The sequence below is a fragment of the Penicillium crustosum genome (genome assembly GCF_028827405.1).
Source record: "Penicillium crustosum strain IBT 35664 chromosome Unknown utg000001l_segment0_segment0, whole genome shotgun sequence".
Classification (NCBI taxonomy): domain Eukaryota; kingdom Fungi; phylum Ascomycota; class Eurotiomycetes; order Eurotiales; family Aspergillaceae; genus Penicillium; species Penicillium crustosum.
The window spans coordinates 7,071,540-7,099,174 of record NW_026623122.1 but is presented as its reverse complement, the minus strand read 5'-3'; the positions used below and the strand labels follow the sequence as shown (position 1 = coordinate 7,099,174).

The window sequence follows — 27,635 nt, the reverse complement described above, 5'->3', positions numbered from 1 at the left end:
GATATCCCCCCCTAGTATACTTGTACTGGAAATTTGGTAACCACCTCATCTGCTGTATAAAATCCTCCACAATGGCGGGTCAAGATATCACTACAGACCTTCTCATCATTGGGTCGGGTCCTGTAGGAGCCACCTACGCGAGAAAGATCGCGGAGCTGAGCGCTAATTCGCAGAAAAAGCCAAAGATTACTATGGTAACGTTGGACGGCAGGTCAGTCATCCCTTGGCTCACCATTCTCGGATCTTTCACTATTTGGTCATCAAGATTTTAATACAAATTAGGTACGACGCCCTAACAGCTCCTTTAACATGTGCAACACCCGAGCCGCACCAAGCCGAGCTACCAAGCAAATACCGAGCTGAAGATTGGGGCACGCTTATGAAAGAGGCCAAAGAGTTGATCGATGTCAACAACACTGCGTTTGACGAGACCTCTCTCCGTCAAGCAATTGTGAAGGAGGCACTGACAAAGTCCTTCGAGGGTAGACAAGTTGAATCGCTTCCACTTGCCTGCACAAGGGATGCTACAGATGGCTCGGCTAGGTGGTCGACAGTTTCCACCATCCTCGGCGATCTAGTTGATCTCAAGTCTTCAAAGGCTGAGCAATTTGAGCTGCTGTGCGAGCACCTGTGCACGAAACTGGTTTTCCAAGATCCTTCAAATAAGGATAACAATCAGATTGCCCATGCCATTGTCAAGGATCTTGAACAAGGAGGAGAAAAGAAAGTCTTCGCGCGTTACTATGTCATATGTGGAGGTGGCATCAAAACTCCCCAATTGCTTTTCAGCTCCGGCTGTGAGCAATCAGGTTCAAGTGACCGTCTCCCTGCCTTGGTAAGCGCCTTTTATTTCACCTCTAGCAGATAGTTTGACTTTGACTTACAATACGCATTACAGGGACGCTATCTAATGGATCGGAAATCGGCGCTATGTCAAGTAATCCTTAAAAAGGACATAGTTCATGCCGTGCCGAAAGCCAACAGCGAGGTCTGGCAGGGCCTGATCAATGAACACAAACAGAAATACCCAGAGGATAAGATTCCCATCCCCAAAAGTGACCCCGAACCACAGGTATGCCATTGATGTAGTAGTACAGGGCCTAGGATGGAAACTGACTGGATTAGGTTGGTTTGCCTTTCTCTGAGGAGAAACCGTGGTACACTGAGGTATGTGACTGTTACTTGACAGTCTGATCAATCTTTCTACTAACATGGAACACTATACAGATTCACCGTGACCCTACTTTTTCCAAATCCGAGGGGAACTCGCAGTTACCTACGGTATGGGACTCTTACTTCTAGTCCGATCAAACTGTCTACTAACCTGGAATACTAAGCAGTTTGGTGGTAGCCCTGCTTTGTTCAACTCTGAGCGGAACCCGCTGTCAACTATGGTATGGAACTGTTACTTCCAACCCAATCAAACTGTCTACTAACCTGGAATACTACGCAGTTCGGTGGTAACCCTGCTCCTGTCGGTAAACCTAGCAGTACCGTCGACCAGCGGGTGGTGCTTCATCTTCAATCATTTGGATATAGCACACCTAATGCAGCAAATTGCCTTAAGTTCACAACCGATATAGGAGATAGATGGGGTATGCCCATGGTGAGTGTCTTTTTGCTCGGTATAGACTCGAAAGAAACTGACTCGACGTCCAGTACGAGGCTCAATTTGAGCAAAACACAGAGGATAATGAAAGAGGGCATAAGATGATGAGCGAGTAAGTCAAAACCTCTACGCATTGATGGAACCTGGTCAGTTAACTAGTCTACAAGTATGACGGAAGTTGCTGCGAGTCTAGGAAGCTATATGCCAGGTGCAACGCCGCAGTTTGGGGGTTTGGAAAAAGCCCCGGATGGATATGTGAGTACCTTGGTCCCGATCTTAGACCACGGTCTTGTATTATCTGGATCTAATAAGTACTTATTCATCAGGGAACTACTCGCGTAGGCTCGACCAAGGAGGACTCGTGTGTGGATGCGAACTTTTGCGTTCATAATTCGACGAACTTGTATCTCGGTGGCAACAGTGTGATCCCAACAGGTTTCGCAGGTAACCCGATACTGACAACGATTGGATTTGCGATCAAAGGTGCATCTGACCTTTACAAGAAGATGGTGAATTAAGTGTCAGCCTTGGACTGTGCTATGTTAGATGGCTAGGAAGCTTTGAAAGCTTTAGGCTGAAGAAATTGATTACATGAATTGAAACACGATCATAGTAATTATAAGAGCATTAGACGTAGTAGAAACAGGTTAATCAGTGAAGTGACTTCCTGAGGTCTCTGAGTAGTAGCCAATGCTGAAATATACTTAGTGGTCTTGAGCCTGAGCACGCTCACAAAAGCGGCAGCAGTTTAACTACATATGTAAGAAACCTTGTAAAAGCGGCAGCTTAGATAGGCAGATAGGGAAAGCCCCAGGTGTATGCGTGTAGCCTGGGGGATGCCACGACGAGATGCATACAATGTACATACAATGTACATACAATGTTGTATGTACAACATTGTATGTACACAGAATAATTAAAAATCGTTCAAAACTTAATTATGGTATTGAAAATTAAATGATATATCTACATATGTATCTACATATATGTATATCCTCTATACTGAATAGTTGATTATCTCAATTTCCCCTCTATCCTCGTAACCTCTAGCACCTAGAGTACTTCCGACAACTACTTAACTTCCCCATATCAATACATTCTTGACACTTCATGCTTTATGCACGCAATATGGCAGAGAAGTGGCGTTGTACAGAGTCCGTACACTGTTCACATAGCTGCATCACATTCCCCCGCTTCGCTAGACCGCCAGATGCAAGGAAGATCGACCAGCGCATAACTACATGTTCCTTTCTAACTTCGTTCAGACACACATGCGTTTGCATTTTGCATTAAGCATGAGGCCTGATTTGCTGTCACACTTCGGCCCACACTGGATTGTTCAGAATGTTTAGCAACTCGGCAATTCAACGTTTTCCTATTTCTTGATTGCCTGATTTCTTTGAATCGTGAGACAGAGGTCGATCGACAGGGATACAAGGAACCTCCTTGCGACACCATTGTCATTGGTCGATCTAAATAAAACCCTCGGCGCTTCTAAGTTGCTTCAGATTGCGCCGGGACTGGTGTGACGAATTACAAGACTACATTTCGACCAGCATAAACACTTTGGGCTTGTTTTCAGCAGCTGACACAAAACCTACCAACTTTGAAACTTGGGCTGACGTTTCTATAATAATACCGTATTCCCTTTATCTTGGGAATGTCTGATGGAATTCGCGGGGAAATTGGAGATATCATACTATTTCCCATCCCCTAGATTCCGCACCTTTTGACACTCGACTCCATCTGAGACCTGGAATTCCACCCCTCCCCCTAGGCTATGCCTCGGGTCCCTATACTCCTAATTCCATTGTGATTCCATTGCTGCAATTCATTTCATGTACTTTATTTCTCATTCACCTTTCTTCCCCTGCGGGCATGCTCTGATTTGATATCTATATTTCGAAGAGGTATGAATCGGGTGTTGATTCCGAACTGCTCCGATCATCATGCCGCTCCAAACTAGAAAGTCCAAAAAGGATGGAAGAAAGAGGACATACTCGTTGCTATCGAACACTACAAACACACAGGCTGGCCCTGTTGCAAGTCCTAAAACTGTCGCGAACAGTTCGCCTTCACAGCAACCCAACGGGTCAAGACAAGCCCTAAATGCGCCTGCCATTCCAGAGAACCCACCACAGAAACCCGCAGAGCCGGTGAAGAAGTTGCCTAATGTGTTTGAATTCCTGGAAGAGAATGAGGAATCGTCTTCAGACTCATCATCAGCATCCTCATCATCGTCGGAGTCTGAATCCGAATCCGATGAGGAGCTGGATCCTCCACGCCCTATACACACTACCACCAAGATCCAGTCTCCTAAGCCTCGGGCAAATACCGTACCACATGGCGTGTTGGTCTCAGGAGGCAACATACCCCCGAAGAAAGTCGCCCAATCAGCTTCAGTGGCATCCAAAAGTCCAAAAGAGCCGCGAAAGTCCGCAGCACCACCCGCGCCTTCAACTGGCAATCAGTTAGTCACCCGGAAGAGACAACCAACCAGAAAACCGAGTCCGATCTCGACTGCAAACATCTCCCCAGGAAAAGGCCAACTAGAACTGTCCCGGCCATCGACCTACCATGACTCATCAAGAGACAGCGGTGCTATCCACAGACCACCGCTGCCACCATCTCCCCAAGAAGCCCTGAAGATAGCATTCACAGGACGCCGACAAAGCGACGGGACTCCAACGCATCGCAAGAGCCATCAGGATATGGGCTCCTAGCTTCACACCTAACCAAGTCCACTTCAGAAGAGAGTGGGAGCTTCCCTCCACTATACCGACGCTTCGAGACCGTGAACCACCGCGTTCTTCTCCACCTCCAAGATGAGATCTCCCAAATGGAAGAAGATCTCCACGTGTTAGATGAATATGAAGAAATGCATCGAGTCGACATAGCCGAGCAGGAAGGCGCAAAGCCATTACCTGCTTCACGACGGCGCGACGCCCAGTCACAGGCGTACTCATCTTTACATTACCGTCGAATGGACCTCATGAGTGCTTTGATCCAAAAGACCGAACAATATAGTAAGTTCTTTCCTTCCACTTTCGATATCGTTATTCCACAAAGCAGGCCGGCTCACTAGTGTGCAGACAACGCCCTCAGCGCCTATAGCAAAGTCCTCCAGACCCTCCCGCGAGCATCGGAACAGGAAATCACGGGCTATCGAACCTGGATGAGAGAGAACAAACCGGTCGCTGGTGTCGAGACACGGTTCTTAATTCACGACGCGGATCTGGTCTCCCTCACCCCGCGACTGGCTGCTTCTACCGCCGCAGCACCCGTCTACATCGCCATTATTATAGCCTCTGGAGCGCTACTGCTACCATTGTTGGCGTTTAGCCTTATTGCGGAATTCTCCGGTCGTCTCGTCGTTGTGACAGTTGTTGGCGGCGCCGCATCGGCCATTGCAGCGAATTATTCGGCTGGTATTGATACGCTGGTTGACTCGAGGGATGGTTGGCGCTGTGCTATGATGTATGATTGCTTCCCATTCTGTTGTGGGACTGCATTTGTGACTAACGTTTCTCGATAGATACTTCGGTTTTATGACTATTGCTGCTATGTTCATTCCATAGCTTCGATGCTCTATTTTCTCAACTTGGATTGGATCCTGCCTGCATCAGCTTATGACTTACGAATCTTCTTTGTTTTATTTCCTTGCGACGAGCCCTATATGTCACTATGATTTTTTTTTATTTGTTTGGGAAGGGAAGGTTGGGAGGGCACTCACCACCAAGCGCGCAAGAAAGATATGGCGTTCGGTTTTCGGGCGATTGCTTCAATAATTGGATATGGCAGATAGACGAGTATCTCGGGCCTGGCGTGTAATGGAATATGAGCATTGGACTGGAGATACAGCGGACTGGGAGATACTATAGCAGGGTGGGTGTTTCTCTTTATATGGGGGTTTTATTGAGCAATGTACTATTTATGAGATATTCTGGGAACTCCCTGCAGGCTCTCTTACCAGTATCCCTCTTTACAATGGAATCTTTACACTAGAAAGCACAATGTGTACTGATATGCAGCATATTGATTGAATTGGATCGAAAGCGAAAAAACAAGTAACTCTCTAAGCAAGACTTAGCTGTATCGCAATGGTAGCCTGTACACCCAGGCTGACCTGTCTTGAAGTAAAACCATCCACGCCAATCGCTTAGTCCATAATACAACACCAAATAAAAAGAAATCATACAAAGCCAGGGATCAAGAGGTTCATTAACAACACAGTTGGGGAAAAAAAATCGGAGACGCGGATCACATCCAGTGCTCATCATTCGAAACGAAAATAGTAAGAGGGAAAATGCAAAAGTCAATAAAGCAGAAAGCCGACTGTAGAGGGATGTAATGTTGGAGATTTGCCTCTCTCCAAAAACAAACCGCATTTTTGAATTTTGAATACAAGCCCATATCCTCAAATTCGCGCAAGTATCAGGTTCTAGGTTGAAAGGGGCGTGCCATTTGGTTTGCTCCCTGGTGTGATGCTGCCTTCTTGGGAAGAACGAGCATCTAGCCCTTGGGGTTGAGGTGTTGAAGGACTGTGGCCTGACTGTCGAGCCGCCAGTTGTGCCTTGTTCCTGTCCATCAGCGCAGCTTGTTCGGCCGCACTACGAGAGTATGTGGCACTGGCAGCGGAGTTTGAGTAGCCAGCTTGTGAAGGAGTTTGGCCTGGGTACTGAGCTCGCTGGTTCGACGTTGCGGTCGCGTAGGGTGTACGTCCCTGTGGCGTGGCGTTGAATGTCCCCGGCTGCCTGGGCTGTGGAGTGTATGGCTGTGGAGACACTTGGGCAAATCCATTGGAAGTAGGACGCTGGTATTGAGGAGCCTGGTTGCCCTGACTGTACTGCGGGTTCATTTGCGTGTATTGAGGAGTGCTGCCTGGGCGTTGACCGGGTGTGCTTGGTGGACGACCCGCGCCATAAGCATGCGTGTATGTCGTTGGCGCTGAGGGCTGCCGTGCGTGCTGCGGCGTGACCTGGAACCCGGGTTGAGCCGGAACCCGAGCATTGGAAGCAAAAGCACGTTGGTTGTAGGCACTATGAGAGCCTTGGTAATTACTAGGCCGTGAAGTAGAGGGTGTTGAAGTTCGGTTTGCGGCAGTGGCTGCTGCGAGCAATGCTGCAGCCCTTTCTTGCGATAAAGTGAAGTCATCCTTTTCCATGGTGCCGCTGTAGTCAGGAGTTTCAACCAGAACCTTTTGGCTGATATTCAACTCAGCGAGCTGATTACCGTCCAATTTAGCGACGGCATAAGGTGGCAAGTTGCTGACGATTGCAGCAAGGCTTGACTTGAGGGTATCATACACGAGGGTCTCTGCTTCAGAGGGCGTGTTCACATCGCCCAAATCAAGGCCAGGGGTTTCATTCGACTCAGGTACTTGTTGACCAGGCAGTTGCAAATCAGAGGGAAGTTTGAAACTTCGAAGTCGCTGGTAGGAACTAAGAGTGTCGAGCAAGTCGGATACTTCCTCAAGCATTTGCTTGATCTCCTTTGATTCCAGGTCGACTTCACTACTCGGATCGGTTTCCGTGATGTCAATAGCAAAGTCTTGGGCGTTGAATGACTCGACCATTTCATCTAGAATGCTCTCATCAAGTTCGCCAATATTGCCCGGCTGAGCGGTTTGGGTGTCATTTTGTCTGATGCTTTTGTCCCATGGGACCGATAGCAATTTGCTCACGCGGTCCGCACCCCGTTGTGCCCACCAAATCATATCCTTCGAAGCGCGCTGTACAATCGCGCCAGAGCTGTCGTAAGAAGGGGCAAATGACGAGAAGACACCCTGGAAAGCAGACGAATCGGGGCCAGTCCAAAGGGCAGGATCGCCATGTCGATGAACATTATCCGAATCTGTATGCTTTTCTACACGGTCCCAGTAGGAAGGCGATGATGTGACTCCACCGTATTGAAGCCACTGGGTTGAAGGGAGGGGTGCTAGGCAATAGTTGCTGCGCTCCCCCAAAAATGTTCTGACATCGAAAGTGGCATCGAAGCGATCCGTCCATGTGGTCGAATTAGCCCGGTGAGATCGTTTACGCGGAGGTTCCAGCTTTGGTAATGTTTCGCGTGGAGCAAATACCTCCCCAAATGTTCGCTTTGGTTGAGATGCCGCATCAAGGTTGTAAGGGATGACTTTGGTGGCTGTGATGCCATTAGGCAGAGCGAGCTCGCGCAGCTCCTCCTGCACTTCGACAAACTTTTCAGGTCCAGATTCAGACTGCAACGGTACCTTCACTGATTTTTGAAGACTTGAGAATAGCTGCTTGGGATTCGATGGATTTCCGAACAGTGTTAGGGCGGGCTTATCCTCTCGCTGGCAGACATTGATCGCGTGAAGCTCCGTTGATTCGTCGGTGTCGTCCTCCATTGTCTCTGTTTTGACCTCGGGTTGGTTGACGAAGGATTGGCCAATCAAGCTGTTCATATGTTTTTTGAATGCTGCGATCCGGTTGACCACCTCATTCAAAGGTGCCCCATCTTCTTTTGCACCGTTGGCCTGAGTCTGATTGCGTTCAATTACAGCAGCTGATGCTCTTTCGATGTCGGAAAGAAACTCCTGCAATGTGCTGTATTTGCCCGAATTGACGCGTGTTTGGATGTTGGAGGTTTCTGAATCGCCAGAAATCTTCGCGCGCTTGGTACGAGGCTTGGTTGTTGAATTTGGGAAGGGGCAAGAGAGGAGTTGGAGTTCGGTGTCGTGCCTGTGAGTGACTTGTTAGCGAAAAACTAAGAATCGCATACTTTTATCAAAGCTTACTTCAGTAGAAGCTCTATCAGACTGCGTAGAGTTTCATGAAGATTTGCTTGATCGCGGGAGGTAGTGGCACTTGAATCAGTGCTTGGTTTGTCGTCCTGAGTGGAGCGCTTCCGTTTCCCAGAGGTTGCATTAGTAGCAGGGTCAGGATGAGGTTCGCCATTTGTGGCGGACACCGGTGTTGTGTCTCCAGCTTCGTCGGCGCTCATGGTTGCGAAGTCGCGCCGAGGTAAAGGTTCACGATACTTGCTTTGACGCGGTCCCCTCCAATGTAAATGGATGGGGTCCACAAATCAGAAGGTCGAAAGAAAAGATTGGAAGGATGCGATCGTGGAAATAAATATTTCCTGGTAATTTGGTGTTGAGGTTGATACTTGGTTCGGAAAGCAGCCGAAGTCCAAGTAACCTCGATGGATAGGGCGTCAAAGCGAATCCTTAGAGAAGATGGGGATCGCGAAGAGCGAGGGGAGAGGAAGATAAAACCTCCACGTCACCACAATAAAAGAGGTGAATATGAGGTGGAAATAATTGCCAGTAGAGACCAAGGTATTAGGACAATGATCAATGCAATAGACAACCCTCGAACAAATAGGTCAAGTGTTCCTTTTTTTCTGTTTTGTTGGAGAGAACGTTCACTTGCGCTTTTCGGAATGGCGCGCCTTCTGACGATCCATCACGTGACCCCATTTTCTGCCGCGCGATTGTTGTATTTTTCTGATTCCTGACTTGACTTCTCTCATCTTCGGAGACAAATAACTCTTTGAGCCTATTGAATGGGTCTGTGGCGTCCAGGCACTTTCACCCATGACTACGTTCATGGATGTCATCAGTTTTCAAGCATGCCCGAAGCCTTTCGGGAGTATCGCGGCTAAGAGCAGACCTGCTCAATAGTCAATTGTACAAGGTAATTATTTTTTAATTTGACTCTGCCCGTCATTGGATATAGTGCTAAACGATCATGATGTGTCCTAGGCAATATCTCGTCACGACACCAAGTCTCCCGTACATTATTCACGCAATTCCCTGGCTGGCCTAAGCCTAGGCAGTTTTCGTTCGTTCCAGTCCACTGCGTTCCTCAATGTGCCCGACTCACTTGCAATCGACACTCCACCCTCACAACTCGGTGACAATTTCAACAAAAAGCGGCCAGATTCCTTACTCGACGAACAATGCGCAACAGTGCCCCAAGACTCGGTGGATAGCTCGTTCGGAAAGAAAACGCTCGAAAAGACCCCCAACATCAGAGTAAAACCGAAACCTGCCGAATATCTCTCCAAAGCTTTGCGAAATACTGGCCACGCCCTTGGATATGGTGGTCAATCAGCCGGGCTTGTCCGCGCTCGCTCCAAATATACACCCCAAGCACAGAACGAGCTGAGGACAGTTGGTCGACCAAAAAAGCCGTCACTGCCGGTTATTCTTGGGGAGTACCTACGAGAAGTTGATCCGCTATTTTCAGCAACGTCGGATAAGCGCGCAAAGAAGGATTTGGATATCGCTCTCCAGAAAGTATTCAGAAACACAAGTTATGACTACTTATCATGGCGTGGCTACGATGCCGCCGATGTGACTGCTTGGGCCTGGATCATGAAGAGCCACAGCCCCCACGAGGCAATGGTACGGCTGTTCTTGTTCGAAACGGACAGAGCCAAATCTGGCGCTGCTAGTCCGAGGATTCCACCTTTTATCCCGCTCCATCTTTTGAGACAGCAAAACCTTGATGCTCACACCTTCCGTTTGCTCCTAATTCACTCTTTACATCTCATGAGCGGACATACCTTCCCCATCCCTGAAACTCCTGCTAGTGTTGCCGAAAATGATCCTGAGCTATCACCCGAGGACTTCCGGCCTCAAATCGATTCTGGTACATGCATGATTTTGGTAGTGCGTTTAATCCGCCATGCTCGGCGCGTGTGGCCACAATCACTTCTTACTATTGCACGTGCATTCGCTCGCTTCCTCTCAGCTCGCAGGGTGGATGATGCCGAGAGGTCGGTTTTGTTGACTCGACATGATGATCGCGCCAAAACCGCCAAGTTCAATGAATGTCTCTGGTTACTTTCCATTCCGGCCAATATAGCTCCTTACCGCTCCACATCTATCCAACAGCAAGCGCAATTTGAGCTTCTTCGAGCCATGGCAACCCATACGCCCGTCCTTCCTGTCACAAGACAAGGATATCGAGCGGTCGTTGCAGTCCAGCTGGCCCATAAGAAAACATCCGAAGAGCGCCAGTCTGCTGAACTAAAAGCTCCATCGTGGCCCCCATGGAAGGAAGAGAAATTGGGAATTGATTCCCAGCGTGGGAATGAAGGGATGTTCAGCCGTGCAATGCAGGTACTTTCACAAATGAAGGATGCTGGTTATTCCCATCGTCTTTGGGAGGACATATCCTCGATTTTGGCGGGTTGGGATACGGATCACAGCCCGACGGTGCAGACGAGGGCTATGATGCGTCGCCCGCAAGCTTTACCGGATAGACCTGGCTCCAAGTCGAATCACCATGAAATGTGGGTTGCTCGCATTCGCTCTACGAGGACTGTCCGTGAAGCCTGGGCATGCTTTCTCTCCTATCAGGATCGTGGCCTGCCCCCGAAGGGTGCCATCTACGCTGCCATGGCTGAAAAGTTAATCTACCGACGAAATGCCATAGAACGCGAGTTTGACCAAATGAGTCATGTTCTGCCAGGAGATGGCCTTGAAGTCCACCCTGAACCAGCTTCTGCTCGCGACATTATCTATGTGCCCACAGAACCACCTACTGTGGATGAGTTCCTTGATCATATGCGCGGACGGGGGCTTCGGCCTTCTGGAAGATTCCTCAGCCTATTACTTCAGTCGGCTACTTCTCTGCATTCAGGGTTGCAGTATCTCCAATGTGGAGACTTGACAGATGCTCAAATCGAGGCACTCTCTGTTGTGCAGGACAAACCTCGCACATACCAAACTTTGGACCTTGGAGCTTTTCATGACTTGCCGGACTTGGTATTTGCATCGTTCATCAAGTTTCTATGCACACATTCGGATATTACTAGCCTGCATGTCGGTAATCGAAATATTCTCACAGCCGACCGTTTCCCGGCCTTGATAGCCGCTGACAGCTCGACCGGTGCGAAAGTGGACCTTGTTGCATATTCCGAGGAACACCCAGGTAATCAGCACTACCCAAGGGCTTTATGGCACGCGATCCAATTGACGAAATTGCGACGTGCTCCTTACACCCCTGCCTGGACCCATATTCTGTTTGCTCTGACCCGGGAGCGCCTTACCGGGTATTATGGCCTAAGAACTCGCAGTCTTCAGCGCATACTAGCATGGCACCAGGCTCTCAGAGCATTAAGTTGGATGCGACAGCGTGATGTTCAACTTGGCGAGGAAGGATTCCGCATTTTATGTGTGGCGTTTACAAAAGCCATTGACGCTGCCCTTAAACACCCTGGCACCGCCGAACAAAGCTTTGTACTGATTCATAAAGCTCGCATCCGTCGTCTCAAGGCCACAAACGAAGGCGATAACGACACTGACGCTTTGATGCACCACGCGCTGCAGGTTTTGAAGCATCAGTTTGATCATCTTGTTCTCCCAGCCTCCAAAACCTCAGAGCATGCGGAGCGAAGTGTCTTTGCGGGGGAAATCGCCTCCGAGACACATCTCAATGTTCCCTCGATGCTACAAATACCATCACCTGCCACGCTACATGCCTTTGTTCGGGCTTTGGGGTCTGTAGGGGATGACGAAGGGTTGTTGCATCTGCTGCACTGGATGAGTCGGTCAGCTGATCTATTGAAAGAAGCTGCAGACGAACATGCAAACGGAGACAAAATGATGCGTCGAACCCTTGTGGCGATCAGGGTGTTTTTGGAAAGACGACAGCAACAGATTGACACGCGGGTACCATCGGACCTAATCGTGGAAGCATACGACCTTATCAGCCGGACAGGCTGGGACTGGCCGAGTGATGCGGAGGTTGCAGAATATTGTCAGTGACTGTGTATATAATATTGTAGTTTTAGAGAACTTTTGTCAATGTACATGATACCCCCCCATATATATCCTATTTATCAAGCGCTGTAGCTTTCGGTAATCGTCGGCCTCAGAGCTTTCCCCACACCCGAGCTCCGAGAACAACTTCCACCCGAGAACTTTTCAGCGCAGTGGTCTATCTTTCTTCACTTGAATATCGCAGTCGAGAGTAATCTGACTGGATTTTTGAATTGCCGCCTGCACAATGGCAACCATTATGTCAACGCGCCTCGTCCGCCTCTCTGCACCTCTCGCCCACCTCCGGGCGACCGCGGTACCTACCCGGGTTTTCATCTCTCGCTACAGCACCAGCACAGAAGAAGACATCATCAAGACCCAACAAATCCCCGCCCCAGGCTCAGGACATGTGCGCGTGCTACAGCTGAACCGGCCCAAAGCTCGCAACGCGATCTCTACCCACTTACTCGACACGCTCTCGAAGCATGTGGACTCTATCGCCGCCGAAGGAGGCAACGGACCAACCCGGGCATTGGTTGTAGCGAGTAACGCAGATGCAGCCTTCTGCGCGGGCGCAGACCTGAAGGAACGCGCCAACATGAGCATGGCCGAGTGAGAAACAACCCTGTGCCCTGGTGCCCTGGTGCCCGGTGCCCGGTGCCCCGGGCTTGAAGCTAGAATCTACGCGAACATATGCAGCTAACCACTCAACGCGACTATCCAGAACAGAAGACTTCCTCCTCAAACTCCGCGCCACCTTCCAAAAACTCGCTTCCCTCGAAATCCCCACCATCTCCGCCGTCTCGTCCGTAGCCCTCGGCGGCGGCCTCGAGCTTGCCCTGTGCACGCACCTGCGCGTCTTCGCATCCTCTAGCGTTGTCGCCCTCCCCGAAACACGTCTTGCCATTATCCCCGGCGCCGGCGGCACATACCGCCTCCCTCCGATTATCGGCGTGAACCGCGCTCGGGATATGATTCTCACCGGCCGCCGGGTGACTGGACCCGAGTCTTACTTCATTGGGCTCTGTGATCGGCTTGTGGAGGTTTTGCCTGAGGAGGAGGCACAGGAGGGCGTTGCCCGCGAACGTGTCCTGCGGGAGAGTATCAAGCTCGCTCTGGATATCTGTGAAGGTGGCCCTATTGCTATCAAGATGGCGATGCAGGCTGTCGGTGCTCATGCTCTGGGTGAGCGTGCGGAGAATGCGGCTTATGAGGCAGTCGTTGAGACTGATGATCGGTATGAGGCGCTGCGCGCCTTTGTCGAGAAGCGGAAGCCGGCGTTCCGTGGGAGGTAATGTTTTGTGATAGGATGAGTGCCGAGTGATATATGTAGAAAAAGGTGACGCACCTAGGTAAGCTATATTATCAAAATGATATGCCCTTTAATTCTATGGACTTTTATGTGCAGTTTACTCCTATTAGTAACTCAGAACAAGAAAAACCGATTTAAATAGACTGGATAGACTACTGAAGGTAGAGTGTTAGGTACGTACTAACATACCGAGACATCATGTGGACATGGTTTCTGATCATGAGGGCAACCTTCCAACCTTGGAATCCAATGTTAATAAGCATAGGTTTTCCCATAAGACAATGATTCAGTGACTGTAAATAGTAAATAGTGATCTACTTATGTAGCATGCATGGATCTATTTCCATTGGGGAGTGATATATTTTGTTTCCATGGTTGTGCTTTTAAGCTTCTGCCTGATCTATAGCCTGGTCTTGTCTATACTTCTGACTCCGACTCTGGTCCTAAATAGGCTACAATATAGACCAAATGGACCAAATGAGAACATTATGAACATTTCAAGATTGGCCTGGGGCCAAAATTACATAAGTGTGTTTCATTTCCCATGGTTGATCTACGTGACTCACTGGTCACTACCTATATAGGAATACTCCAAGGCAGCATACCCTGAACAAGGCATACTCATCAATGATGCAATGATGCAACATCGTACATATTATACTTATGTATGTCTATGAATAACGGCAACTCGAGGTCTGAGTGGCACGGTACCTGGCAGGTTACCCGATCTGACAGGGCTGTGCAAGGAACCCCGGGTTAAATCACCAATGGCCAAAACCCAAGACATAACCAAAAAATGATAGAGAAGAATAATATGCGGCCCGTCACCCGGGATTCAAAACCGATGCAGAAACCCCATGGATCGACCAAAATAGTCCGGGTGACCTGGGTCAGGGGGGTGCACACACTGCCCCCAGTTACCCCCAGTCACCCCCAGTCACCCACAGTCACCTGCATCATATTTATAAAAGCCAAAGTCCGGACTGGCTCTTGAATTCTTCTTCTCCCAACTTCATATATTATGGCAATAACATCCTGACTCTGCTATTGTCTCATCCGTTGCCATGTCCAAGCCTCGTATCGCCGATCCAAAGGCCATCAAGGCCTTTGGCTTGACGCAGATCTATACCCCGCGCGACGATCCAACGATCGATATTGTTTTTGTTCACGGCCTGAACGGCCATCCTCACGACTCCTGGACCAGTAAAACCACTGATTGCTTCTGGCCTACGGACCTTCTCCCGGATGTGCTTGCCTCACTCTGTCCCCGCATTCTTACTTACGGCTACAATGCGAATGTCACTGCTTTCACCGATGGAGCTTCGCGTGATTCAGTTGTCAGCCATGCTGAGACTCTTGCATCCAGTCTCGCTGCTAATCGAAATGTAGGTCTATATTCTCAACTTTGTTTTTGATTGCTCTTGCCTTTGATATCTTCTTCGTCTGGTATCGAGCCTCAAGAACTGACCTAAATTTCTCATATAGCTGCGAGACTGCTCCAACCGTCCGATCATTTTCATCTGCCACTCGCTGGGAGGCCTGATCGTGAAGCGCGCCCTGATATACTCCCGTAGTCTCTCGAGTGAGAAGACTGAGCATCTACGTTCCGTCTATGTTTCCACTTTTGGCATCCTCTTTCTCGGCACACCTCACAATGGATCCGATATTGCGAAATGGGGTTTGTTGTTGCACAACATCTGTAATGCTGTGCTCCCCAAGAAATTCATGGAGGCGTCTCCGCAGCTTGTCAAAGCTCTGCGGACCAACAATGAAACCCTACAGCACATCAACAGTCTCTTCGTTGATATCATGGGCCGATTCCACATCTACTTCTTCCATGAAACACGGTCCACCGACGTGCGTGGTACCCGCGAAGTTATTGTAGACGAACACTCAGCCGCGCCGTACATGGAAGGTGTTGAGCGGGCTGGTATCGAGGCCGATCACAGCCATATGTGCAAGTTTGATGACGAGAATGCGGCGGGCTATGAAGTTGTAGCCGAGGCCATTCTACGGTACTCACGTCAGGCTCCTTCCGTGATTACAGAGCGCTGGGCGGAAGAGAAGAAAGCCCGCACCCAGGAGAAGAAGGCCAAGGCAAGGGAAATCTATGACGGTGAGCCTTTCGAAAACAGGTACCTTTTTGATATGTATTCTTTCGGATGCTGACTATTGCAGCAAGAATAGATGACCCGGCAAATCGAAGCATGCCTGATTTAAACAGAACCGGTAGGGATTCATACCTTCTCCCTGCACCGGAAGTGGCTGTCACGTTAAGGGACTATGAGATTGAGGAGCCTCCTGTCTGAAGCTTTCCGGCGAACCACATTTGCTTTTGTTTTTTTGTTTTATTCCGCTCTTTCTTCGGGCTCAGTTTGCTCATGTTTCTTCCAATTCTTGTCCATGATTTCCTTGGCCACTCGTTATCGAGCTAAGGGGCCAAATACTTTTGCAAATCCACTCTATTATTTTTTCACACAATACACAGTGTGTTCTTCATTTTTGTACTGAAAGTATTGGTCTTGTCTCCAGGGTGGCTCCCATCTCATGTCCTCAAACTAGCTGACCTACACTCTTCTCAATATGAGAACCATCAAATTTCTTTAGAGTCACGCTGGCTGACTTCATCATAGGCCAATCCATATTATCTCTACCGCGCGCCCCTGCGACAGAAGGTCGAAACTCCCCAGTATCTGATCTGGGAAATAGTGAACTTCTTCAACTCTCCCACTATTCCACCAAAGATGCACCCTTATTCGTGGCACCTCCAGGGTTTCATCCCAACGCTACTTTTTTTGGAATGGAGAAAGAACTTGAAGTGCTGCACAGCAGATTGTTCAAAGCCAAGGCACGTCCGGAAAAGACAATGGCCGTACTGATCTCCGGCGTTCCAGGCTCCGGCAAGACACATCTAGCTCGCCAGTACGTGTTCACTCAGCGTGACTGCTACCCAGGTGGCATATTTTGGATTGATGCCAAGTCCCGTGAATCAACCTACAAGTGTTTTTGGGAGATTGCACAAGCAGCTACGCTAATTGAACAGAAGGTCACCGTGAGCACTGAGTATCACGAGACTGAAAAGTATGTGAATGCAGTCCGCCTCTGGCTTCAGACACGCAAAGATTGGCTCCTCATCTTCGATGGTGTTACCTTCGACCGTGACGACGACATCAATAAGTTCAGGGACGTCTTGCCATGGGGCAAACAGTGCAGTATTATATACACCTCGGTCGACACAACGCTGCGCAAAAAGCAGCGACTGTACGAGCCGTATTGTTTGATGATTTCGCGGTTGCAAGTAGAACACGCTTGCAAGCTTCTGTTTAAGGATATTGGGATTACGCGAGCGACACCCGAGCAAATCTCTAAGGCTACTCGGATAGTCGAGCACTACGAATGTCTACCTTTGGCAATCCATGCGATTGGGCACCATCTCAACGCAACAGGTAAACCAATCGAAAAGTACCATGTCAAATCTCAGGTGACGGACAAAAAACTTGCAGAGCCCTTCTTGAGAATCATGAACGATTTGTTTCGGTTGCAGCAAAAGCAGGCGTTGCACTTGATTAACCTTCTCTCGTTTCTTGGCCACCAGGTGCCAGTGGGCCTTCTGAACCTGGGTCGGGCAGCTATGGCCGCTGAGAATTTGGAGATTCAGACCAGCAGCCAAATAGGAGAAGATCCCAATCTCGATACCACACTTGGAACCCTCATTCACTATGGGTTGGTTGAACGGATTACAGATGCCGATCTCTTTCAGCAGAGATCATCCGTTAATTATTTTGAGGGTGATCAGAGGAATTCGGATGTGAAGAGTGTTCCGGAGCTCTCAGATTCTCTGACAGAGAGCAGCCAAGAGGGATTTTTCTCTATTTACCGCCATGAATCGGTGGTTGATGTAGTTAAGATTCACAGTGTGGTGCAAGGGTTCTGTCGTGATGAGCTCCGAATCAAGGACGAGGAGAACAAAGGCCTCATGAGCACCAATGACCCTGGTTTCTTCGATACTTGGCTGATTGTTGCCACCCGTTTCCTTATCACGTCTTTCGACGCCGCTATGGGACGGATGGCTCATTATGAAGACTGTGGCCTTGTACGGGATTACCGAGAGTACGAAACTCACGCTTCACGACTGCTTGAGCTTTTTCCAAAGAAGGCAACAATACATCTACATCCACTAATAGTTCGTGAAACGCGAGAGAATTTGCGACGGTTGGCGTCATTGATCAGCAAAGAAATCGAGAACATGTCCCCAAGCTCCTCACACCACTCTGTACGGAATCAGAAATCAGTTTTCGACAGGTCAAGCAGCTCATCCTCCTCGTTCCGCGATTCATCAGCCGACGAAGGTCCATCGCGTAGGTCTACCTTCAACTGGAGTGATCTCGGGTCATCTCGAGCAGAGTCTCCCGAGGAAATAGCCATGCCGCCTCCCCAGTTCAGGTTAGAGCTTTTCCCACCACATATATTCAGACAATCTGGGTATGAATCCGAAGAGGGATATGAAACAGATGGTGAAGCCAAGGGGGCAATTCGAATTTCTCCTGCGATGTCGCAAATGAGCCAAGCGACAGAGAAACCGAACAATACACCTCCCTCATCGAGTCCTCCATTAACCACTAGCCTGTCGGAATGGCAAGTGGTCAACCGACACTCAAAGCAAGGGCAAAATAAAGTGAATCAAACAAAGAGGCGAAACAGAGGCCCTCATCGCTTTAGAGATACCAAATTCGACACCCCACTGGTCAAACTGTCCTCCATCCAAGGCAAAGGATCATCAAGCCGCACAGCTGCCCGCGAAACGGGGAGCTCTTTGATGATGGCTTCAGCTGCTGAAAAAGCACTTGCTGCAGTGCGTCGGTCTAGCAATTCTCAAGCGTCCGCTGGCACCCTGCAGCCCACAATCACCTCTCCACCAGCAAACCAAGAGAACATTCCTACCTATGCGAATGTAGCCACCCGACGAATTTTAGAGACAGACTCTACAGCAAAACGCCCATCATCTGTTCCCGTTTTTCAGGCCTTGGATCCAGCTAGTGGTTTGCATTTGAATGGCGGATTGCAGATGAAACCGTCCACCGAGTCCCTCGATAGTCAAGCGGGCTACGCCTTTACGTCTCCGCTATACCATGAGATCACCGACGAAGTGATAATTGAGCCTTTGAGCCAGTCAACCTACAGCGAGCCTGAGTTCAATATGCCCAATCACCATGGAGCAGGTTTACATACCGCGCCTGGATCCCGGGCTCCCTCTAGGCGTGGTTCTGTGCCACATCTGGAAGTCCCTCAAAGTCTATCCGCAAGCGTGCCATCCCTCCTTCCATATCCACCACCTCTTCCATATGACGAGAACATCTCCGTCACTCTTTCAAGCCGCAGAAGATCTTCTCAATTAGCGCAGGGCTCAATACCTACCTCGGGGGCTCCTAGGCCTTCCATCGCTCATCCATCCGCAATCATGCCTGGCGCATTGTCACTATCTAGTTCCAAACTACACGTGGGCTCAGCCCCTGAGCGCTCCATCCCCGAGCCGATGTCGCGTGAATCTTCGGCTTACTCTCATCAATCATGGGTCACAGAACCCGTGCGATATCCCCCCGCGGTTCTCACCGGTTCCAACTTTTCAACAGGCCCCCGAGATGATCCCGAGTCCCCCATCGAGCATGCAGCATCAGCAACAACAACAACAAATGCTCTCTGGGACCCCTGGCTGGACAACCGAATTGCCCCTGGCGGGTAGTGCTCTCCAGTCAGATTCCACCTACCCCAGTCCACCCGTGTCATCGCACGGACAGCTCGGCTCCATGAACGAACGACTGAAATACCCCGACCCTGGCTGGAATCCGGGGATTGAGCCGGTGCAATATTTGCATTTTGGCGGACACCGCGTTGATGTACGAGACGCACGACTCAGACTCCATGAATCGACTCGAGTGCTGCCCCCACGTCCCCAGCAGTATCAGCTATACCATCCCAATTTGTCGGGTCCTTTGATTCAGCACGAGGGTCAAGTCTATGCACCTGCGCCTGCGCCGCGACTGGAGGTTTATGGGACTCGCGCGCGGAGTGGGAGTTCCCCGGTACGCCCTAATTATGCTGGTTTGGGTGTGCGGTACTTATGATGGGAATACATTTTAATTTTAGTATTCTTCTTTTCTTTTGCATTTGCATACATCGTTGTTATATTGGTGCGTTCATTATCTTTTATACTTGCTCATCTTGCATCTATATTGTTTGATTTTGCATAAGGGTTTCTTTCCTTTCGAGGCGTTGGTGATACCTAAGAGCATGGTTTGAATTGGAGTTTCTAGTTGGCAAAAACTATAGCATCTAGAGGAGGTTCAACAAAAGGGAGTTGATGGGCTACCTTCAATGCTTCAATCAAAATCCCAATCAAGATTATATTTCAGAGGCATCGGAGATCTATCGTCACCAAGAAAGTAGCCAAAAAGTAGATGCTATAACATTTTCGTCTTGTTTCGAATATTTGTGTGTAGAATGGAGTCCTCCGAACTATCCGCCAGTTGGCCATTCAAACCCCTTGGCCCGGACGACAAACATTATTCTCGTACGTCTGCCCCGGTGATCCCCAGAAAAAGCGCGCCTTGTTCCCTCCATTATCCTTCCCCCGTCGTAGCTCCTTCTCCCGCGCAAGAACATTTTGACTATGTCTTTTGCTCCCTCGTTTTTGTGCCTTTTCTTGTGCAGTTTTCGCAGAATCCTTTCCTGTGAACAAATTCGTCAACCAATCCATGGTCGCGTAAATGGGTGGTCTCTGGGTATGCAGCTCTATCGGAAGATGGAAGGGAAGCAGATAGTAAAATCAAAAAAGCAAAGAGCGAGAATTCTCCGGTTCCATGACTGACTCCGTAATGCCACATCAGTTTATAGCTTCACTATTTAAGTGGCCTTGAAATAACGTACTGGATTGACGAGATAGCGGATGAAAAGTTACCATGGACTGTCCCGGTTTGGAACTTTGCTCTCCTGGAGTGGGTGTTGTCAAGAGAATCGATGAACAGGAATGTATTCCCCACGATATGTGGTCTGGTTTCTCATACCTAGGTAGCGACTGCGAGTCTGGGAAGGTCTATCCCAAGGCATGCATTATTCTAGAAGAAAAGTGAGATCGAACCTTGGAATGGCTGATCTATTACAAAGCAGGTCATAGGTCATGTTGTGCCAATTGTGTAATCACGAGCTCTTGATTGTTCCCTTTCCACCCCTCCCGAAGCTCCATTCAATTTGCGTGGCCATCCTCACCTTCACCCCTAGCTCATTAGCGAAAGCATGAACCAAGCCAGGGTTCTGCTGGAACCAGCGCCCAATCTGCACTGCATCAATGCCAGATTGCACCACCTCCTCGGCCAGAGGCCCCGTTTTAATCCCACCACCAGCCGTTATCAATAGCTTGTCACCCACGGATTTCTTGACTTCTTGGACCAAATGCATTTGGTAGGCAGGCCCCGGTTTGATAGCACTGACGGACTTGGGATGGATGCCACCTGAGCTGACATCCAATAAGTCAACACCACGGTCAGCTAACAAAGGTGCGAGCTGAACCAATTGAGCAGCTGTCCAGCATTCGGGAAAGTCTTTCTTCAATTCATCATTATCGCTGAACTCGAACCAATCAGTCCCACAAATTCGAATCAATAGAGGCATTGTTTCCGGGATGCTAGCACGAATCGCCTCGGAAATTTCCAGAAGTAGTCTGATCCTGTTCTCGAAACTACCTCCATACCGATCCGTTCTTTTGTTGCTAACAGGGCTCAGAAACTGGTGCAATAGATACCCGTAAGCGGAGTGAATCTCAATAGCATCAAAGTTAGCCTTTACAGCCCTTTTCGCAGCCTCCGCGAAATCTTTGATCAAGACCTCGATATCCTCTAAGGTAAGGGCCCTAGGAATGGTGTTGACTCCTTTCTCAAAGGGGATTGCAGACGGTGCGACGATCCCATCCCACCCGCCGGCTTCTTTAGCAGCCATAGCGTTGAGACTCAACCATGGAGCAACACCACTAGCCTTTCGACCAGCGTGAGATAATTGAATAGCGATCTTTTGACTCTGGCTGTGGGCAAACTCGGTGATCCGCTTCAATGGTTCAATCTGACCATCTTCGTAGAGACCAAGATCTTGAGGCGTGGTACGACCCACTTTCTGCACGGCTGTGGACTCCATAATTGCCAATCCCGGGCCACGCTGGAGAATTCCGCCCATGTGTGTCAGATGCCAATCGGTTACCTTGCCATCGTTGGGATTGGCAGAGTACTGGCAAAGGGGAGCAAGGAACAGACGGTTTGGAAGCGTCAGACCGCGGATGGTAAGAGGGGTGAACAGCTTGGTTGATCCCTCTAATTGTGTGCCTGCTGGAGGGTCTTGTGCTGGTGTGTAATAGGAGATGCCTTTGGCGGCAAAGTTGTCCATTATTTTTGTCATGGTGGCAGTGCTTGACCGAAGAGTTGAATAGGCACTGAAAAACAAAACCCAGATTGAGTCTTTTGGAGTGATAGGAATTCATCGTCAATGGTATATTATTATTAGTGTGATGATCACGAATCTCAGTTCTGTAGTGGCATGCATCAGATGCATCGGATTCATCAAATTCAGATACAGATACATTATTGGGTGTGAAGAAAGTCAACTCCACCAGTCCTAACGCGAAGCCAGCAACATGCATCTCTGCCGGTTCTAAGTCGAAGCGTAGGAGACATTGAATCCAATCAGAATTCGTTTATCATTTCTGTGTCTCGTCAGATGGTCCCCGGGCCGCAATACGAGCTGAACTCGTCGATTGATTGCGTCACATAACCCACCACCTATGCCCAGGTGCCCCTTAAGTGGGGGCAATGTTATCTTCGTCACGAACAACTCGAAAATCAACAATTATTTTCAATTGTAGCCAGCCACTAGGATGCTGGGGGAAACAACAACATATAAGCAAAGAAGCTTACTTCGCAGTGCTAGAGGCCACTCCAGCAATAAAGGCTGCTTTCAGCCAATGGAATATGGGGGGATGTATCATTCAACGTGGTCACCGCTCATTCAGCTTCTTCCTTCTGATTCTCTCTCTAAGGCTCCTATGCACGAAGGCTCTCAGCTAGGGCCCTGATGACGAGATAGGGTTAAATCTCTATTTCCCGGGTTACGCAGAGCATACAGTTGGTAAAAGCAGGAAAAAAAAAATTATACTAAATCAGATTAAATCGAGTACTTATATATAAGCACCTAAACGCCTTATTGAAAATGTATCCCGAAGTTAAAAATTGTCATAAAGCTGCTTTTTAGAATCAATAGGTATCGACTCTTTCTTGTGTCCATTCCTATAAGGAAAGAACAGTAACACCTGTGAGACTTTTCAAAGGCTTTATCAATGATGCATTGAGTTTGAAGCTGTTCTAGACAGCATTGGTGTTCTCTGTCATCTCCACGTCCCTTTTACCAGCGTGAATGGCGTTCATGACTGTCTGAGAAGTCTTCGGCTCCAAGCTTTTCTTAACTGGGTTCGGTGCCGAGAAGACCTCCTCGAGCTCCTCGAGTGTGCGGCCTCTAGTCTCAGGCCAAAAGAAGTATATAACAACAAGTTCCATGATATCCCATCCAATAAAAATAGCATAGAGGTAGTATTTCAATGCCGCAAATGCCGGTGAAGAGGCGTATGTGATGACAGTTGAAGCAACCGCAGTGAAAAGCTGAGCCAGGGACTTCCCTTTAGCTCTCGTGTTCGTGTCAAGCACCTCAACGATATACATGGGCGAAAGAGGAGCCCATGCCAAATACCAACTGAGGCCGAATAGGTAAATGAAAGCAATAGAAGTGTTTGCGATAGCCGAGTTATCCGGATTCTCAGTGGCGTACTTCGAGGTCGGAATGATGATCGCAAAACATGCGACGCAGAAGGAGAGCGTGCCGAGCAGGAGCGGTCTTCTCCCAACCTTATCCATTAGCCTGGCTCCACAAAGATTGGCAAGAAATGTAAGAACGGTAAAGATTCCGTTTAGCATCAGCTTCTTCTGCTGAGAGGTAATTCCGGCATTTTGGAGCATAACGGGTAAATAGGTACTTGTAAGCGAGCTTCCTGACCACTGTCCAAAGGTAGCCATGGTCAATACACAGAGCAACCGGCGACGCGCAGCACGGGTCTTCCAGAGCTCGCTATAATCCCACCATCTCTTATCGGATCCGGTGCTCGAAATTTGAGCCTCCATTTCGGCCATCTCTAACTTGACGAGGGGATGCTCGGGATTTCCTTCGCCGTGGTAGCGTATCAATACTTTTCGCGCAGCTTCAAGTCGTCCCTGCGCAACCAGCCACCGTGGGCTTTCGGGTAAAGTCCACACAAAGGCGAAGAGAAGGCCGCTTGAGATCAACTGACACCAGAGAGGGATACGCCATCCGCTCGGCCCTAAGAACTGAGCAGCATACACGACCCAAGTGGCCATAATGGAACCGATACCCCTAACTGAGATGTGAGTGCCTAGAACATAAAACGGCGTTCACGACGTGGATGAGGCGAGAGAACGAACGCAAGGCTTGAGTAGATCCCCATGAGCGTTCCACGCCAGTACGGGTGAGCTATTTCGCCGACATAAACTGGTGCACTGATGTTGCAAAAAGCAACCCCGAATCCCAGGATAAAGCGTCCGCCTAAGAACATGCCAGTGGTGAGCGACTTCGCGATAACAATGGCGCCGATGATGACGATGGTTGCTCCGGTGAACATGCCAGCACGTCGGCCGAGACGATCGTTTACGGGACCAACGAAGGGGAGGGCACAGATCGTTCCTTTTCCAAAGTTAGATATGATATCATTGGCCAAAGTCCGCAATCCTTAGTACCAATTCCGTAAATGGCAAACACGAGGCCAGTAGAAGCAGAAGCCGATTCCCTACATAGGAATTAGCTACCAAGAAGGAGAGTTTCCGGGTCGCCATACATATGGAAGTATTGAAGATATGAAGTCATGGCGTTCAATCCTCTGCAGACCAAATTAGAGTGTTGAAAGGTGCCAAATCCTGAGATCTACATACCCCATGACTGAACCATCGAAGCCGTTGGTACATGCACCGAGATAAGCGCACAAGAGAACGGCGTAAAGGCGAAACATACTCGGCGTCCACGGGGAAGGCTTGATATAATCAAGACTTTCAACCGCCTGAGCTGCCGAAAGGACAGTGACAGGATCAGTTTCTTTATGCTCCTCGTGAGAGGTAGACATCTCGGAGCTATGCTCAGTGTGCGCACTAACTTCCTTGATTGAGCCCATTTTGCGAACAGTGATTGAGGTGAGCACAAGTTGAGTAAAAAGTTGTCCGGGGGCATGATGGAGTTTACGTTCTGTCCAAGACATATATATACATTTCTGGATATAAAGCTGTTGGAAGGTCACGTGACCACCACTGTTTGCTCCCAGTACATTAGTCTTAGCATCTGTAGATAGCTTCTTCTCTTTCTCTCTCTACAGCGCAATACAGTGATTTTACCAGCGTACTTACTAGTCCCTGGCCTTCTCTGTAACAGGTTATGAGCACCTGGCCGTCGAAGCCTCTGCATCACTGCATGCCTCACGCCCCATCTTTCCTCCAATCCTTAGTGCTTTGCGTGGCACCCCACTTTGTGGAGCTTTGATCGCAAAAATCAGAGTTTTCACTGGTCGAGTCTTTCGACTATCCACACTTGGCCGTTCGATCCTATCGACCGCCGTCTCTCATTGGCCGTTCGACCCAGTCGACCGCCGTTCATATACCCCACAGCTAGACCTGGCATTACACCGCCCACAGGTGCAGTACCTCCGCACCTGCACCTGCACCTCAGGAGGTTCAGGTGCGGACCTTCGCACCTGACCCGCACCTGAGGGTCGACAGGTTCGGTGCAGGGTTACCCTCATCAACCCGCATATGCATAAATTTCTGACACCTTACCCCTTTTGGCTGGATAAAATGGATGATTCATCTCTGTTTTTTACACCTGTTCCGTCAGCCTGAAGCCATATCAGTGAATACTCTATCAACATAAGGATTTATGAACAAATACTTATGTAAAAGTAAACAGTAGGTATTGTTACCTATAAACTCTAAATAAATACAAAGAAATTCGACGTTGGAAGTGGTCAATAAGGGTTATTGACAAAACAGCATGTAAAGTTGCAGATATATATATCGAGTATGCTGTTTACCTTATGTATCTTCAAAGGCATAACTACAGTTTTGTGTAAAGAACTTCAAGATGTTGTCAAAATCACCTTATTTTGATATCATTGTAACCGTCAAATCTTCTTCTATCATGTTGTCTTAGAGAATTAAGAATATCTAACACAGATACATCATGAATTGAGTTCAAACTTCCCAGTTGTTAGACTTAGCTGTTCTGATTATAATATTTTCTCAACCTGAGGGTTACTTTGAGGTGCAGTGAGGTTTATTCAGGTTTACCCCTGAGGTGTAGCGAGGTGTACCGAGGTGCGATGAGGTTTAATTAGGTTTACCCCTCAGGTGCGGTGAGGTGCACTGAGGTGCGGTAGGGTTACTATACAAATTACCCACTGAACTAGCCAATAGGATCTACTTATAGATACTCAAGATGATAGATCAATTCTAGCATCTTGAACAGGGTCAAACAGAGGCCCCAAGAAGATCATGTATCTTTTCATGTAAAGCAATCAGTACGTTTTTTATCTTCTTCTTCTCTAGTATCTAGCTAACTGAACCTACTATGTCTCAGCTCTCAGACATCTACCCATCGTCTCACTTCGATAGTCAAGACGGGGTGCCATATGACGCGTTACACTTCCTCCTCCCCGAAGACTCCCTCTCCCAACGCGAAAGCCAGAGCCAGAGCCAGAGCCGGAGCCAATACCAATCCGAAAGCCAGTTTGGATCAGTTCCAGACCTTCTTAGCCCTCAGTCACACATTTCACCACTCGCTCCAGACACCCTTGCGCGAATTAAGCCTGACCGTATCAACGAGTTCATTATCTGTACACCAGAAATGACAAAGGAGTTCGTGGATTGGTGGCTTAAGACTGGCTATGGTAGGTCGAAGCAAAATCTCAATTGGGATATAAGTCCTACCAAACGTCGTGCAGATTGCTGGAAAGGGTTCCAACAAGTTGCAAACACCAAAGATGGAAAGCCAGGCGTTATGTGCAAACGTTGTCGCACAGTTCTCGCGCATCCAGCTACGAATCATACAGGGACATCAACAATGCAGAAGCACCTTGATGGTCCAAGATGTAGACAACGAGTACCGAAGCAGGCACTCCAGGGAACTAGTAGTGTCCACCAGCTACTTAGTGACGCAGTATGTTTACCTATATTTCTTGTTGAATATTAAGACGAATCCTTAATTAACTATATTTCAGGCTGAGAGAAGACCAGTACCTACCTTTACACAGCAAATATGGGAGCAGAAGCTACTTAATCTGATCACTGTATCACATTTACCCTTCCTCTTTGTCGAGCATCAAGAATTCCACGACCTTATCTCTTACGCCCAACTAGCACCTACACTACCAAGCATCCCATCAAGAAAGGTTATTCGTGAGCGTCTCCGAGAGTTCGTCAAAGAGTCTCAACAAAAGACTCTACAACAGCTCCCACCCAGTGCAAAGATGTCGATTGCCCTTGACTGTTGGACTTCGCCATTTAAACATGCCTTCATGGCTATCACAGGATACTTTTTAGACCAGGAATGGGAGTATCGTGAGGTACTCCTTGGCTTTGAGCCAATTTCTGGTACTCATTCTGGCGTTAACCTTGGTGAAGTTGTTATTCGAATTCTACAACAGCACCAGATCATTCACCGTATACTAGCGGTGACAACTGATAATGCGTCTAATAATAAGACACTTATCACAGCGGTGAATGAGTCAATCAAGGATCTACAGTCAGACCCGGAGATAGATTCGACAATTGTTCAAGTGCCTTGTCTTGCCCATGTCATTCAACTGAGTCTACTTGATTTACTTGGTAAGATCA

At 48.7% G+C, this 27,635-nt stretch overlaps 9 protein-coding genes across 9 annotated transcripts; 5 read left to right on the top strand and 4 right to left on the bottom strand.

Moving 5' to 3' along the window:
* Positions 1-71: 71 nt before the first annotated feature.
* Positions 72-2,127, top strand: N7487_002681 (Glucose-methanol-choline oxidoreductase N-terminal; the record flags this gene model as incomplete). The annotated part of the gene is made up of 10 exons (XM_056870428.1): positions 72-211; positions 283-835; positions 899-1,072; positions 1,126-1,167; positions 1,228-1,281; positions 1,341-1,394; positions 1,454-1,606; positions 1,660-1,721; positions 1,777-1,864; positions 1,936-2,127. The coding sequence occupies 10 exons, from the start codon at positions 72-74 to the stop codon at positions 2,125-2,127; spliced, it is 1,512 nt and encodes a 503-aa protein (XP_056735212.1).
* A 1,431-nt stretch (positions 2,128-3,558) lies between these two features.
* N7487_002680 (uncharacterized protein) lies at positions 3,559-5,187 on the top strand (the record flags this gene model as incomplete). Its single annotated transcript, XM_056870427.1, has 4 exons — positions 3,559-4,207; positions 4,258-4,635; positions 4,702-5,086; positions 5,145-5,187. 4 exons carry the CDS (start codon positions 3,559-3,561, stop codon positions 5,185-5,187), a joined length of 1,455 nt encoding a protein of 484 aa, XP_056735211.1.
* An 863-nt stretch (positions 5,188-6,050) lies between these two features.
* Positions 6,051-8,575, bottom strand: N7487_002679 (uncharacterized protein; the record flags this gene model as incomplete). Its single annotated transcript, XM_056870426.1, has 2 exons — positions 6,051-8,313; positions 8,370-8,575. 2 exons carry the CDS (start codon positions 8,573-8,575, stop codon positions 6,051-6,053), a joined length of 2,469 nt encoding a protein of 822 aa, XP_056735210.1.
* Positions 8,576-9,186: 611 nt separating this feature from the next.
* Positions 9,187-12,353, top strand: N7487_002678 (uncharacterized protein; the record flags this gene model as incomplete). The annotated part of the gene is made up of 2 exons (XM_056870425.1): positions 9,187-9,270; positions 9,339-12,353. The coding sequence occupies 2 exons, from the start codon at positions 9,187-9,189 to the stop codon at positions 12,351-12,353; spliced, it is 3,099 nt and encodes a 1,032-aa protein (XP_056735209.1).
* Positions 12,354-12,586: 233 nt separating this feature from the next.
* N7487_002677 (putative mitochondrial methylglutaconyl-CoA hydratase (Auh)) lies at positions 12,587-13,642 on the top strand (the record flags this gene model as incomplete). Its single annotated transcript, XM_056870424.1, has 2 exons — positions 12,587-12,959; positions 13,072-13,642. The coding sequence occupies exons 1-2, from the start codon at positions 12,595-12,597 to the stop codon at positions 13,640-13,642; spliced, it is 936 nt and encodes a 311-aa protein (XP_056735208.1). The 5' UTR covers positions 12,587-12,594.
* Positions 13,643-14,723: 1,081 nt separating this feature from the next.
* N7487_002676 (uncharacterized protein) lies at positions 14,724-19,781 on the top strand (the record flags this gene model as incomplete). Its single annotated transcript, XM_056870423.1, has 6 exons — positions 14,724-15,044; positions 15,145-15,775; positions 15,838-15,962; positions 16,293-16,348; positions 16,369-19,243; positions 19,290-19,781. 6 exons carry the CDS (start codon positions 14,724-14,726, stop codon positions 19,779-19,781), a joined length of 4,500 nt encoding a protein of 1,499 aa, XP_056735207.1.
* Positions 19,782-20,191: 410 nt separating this feature from the next.
* N7487_002675 (uncharacterized protein) lies at positions 20,192-20,413 on the bottom strand (the record flags this gene model as incomplete). The annotated part of the gene is made up of 1 exon (XM_056870422.1): positions 20,192-20,413. One exon carries the CDS (start codon positions 20,411-20,413, stop codon positions 20,192-20,194), a length of 222 nt encoding a protein of 73 aa, XP_056735206.1.
* A 440-nt stretch (positions 20,414-20,853) lies between these two features.
* N7487_002674 (NADH:flavin oxidoreductase/NADH oxidase) lies at positions 20,854-22,098 on the bottom strand (the record flags this gene model as incomplete). The annotated part of the gene is made up of 1 exon (XM_056870421.1): positions 20,854-22,098. The coding sequence occupies one exon, from the start codon at positions 22,096-22,098 to the stop codon at positions 20,854-20,856; it is 1,245 nt and encodes a 414-aa protein (XP_056735205.1).
* A 959-nt stretch (positions 22,099-23,057) lies between these two features.
* N7487_002673 (Major facilitator superfamily domain general substrate transporter) lies at positions 23,058-24,925 on the bottom strand (the record flags this gene model as incomplete). Its single annotated transcript, XM_056870420.1, has 5 exons — positions 23,058-24,117; positions 24,186-24,444; positions 24,498-24,547; positions 24,596-24,637; positions 24,690-24,925. The coding sequence occupies 5 exons, from the start codon at positions 24,923-24,925 to the stop codon at positions 23,058-23,060; spliced, it is 1,647 nt and encodes a 548-aa protein (XP_056735204.1).
* Between the last annotated feature and the right edge of the window lie 2,710 nt (positions 24,926-27,635).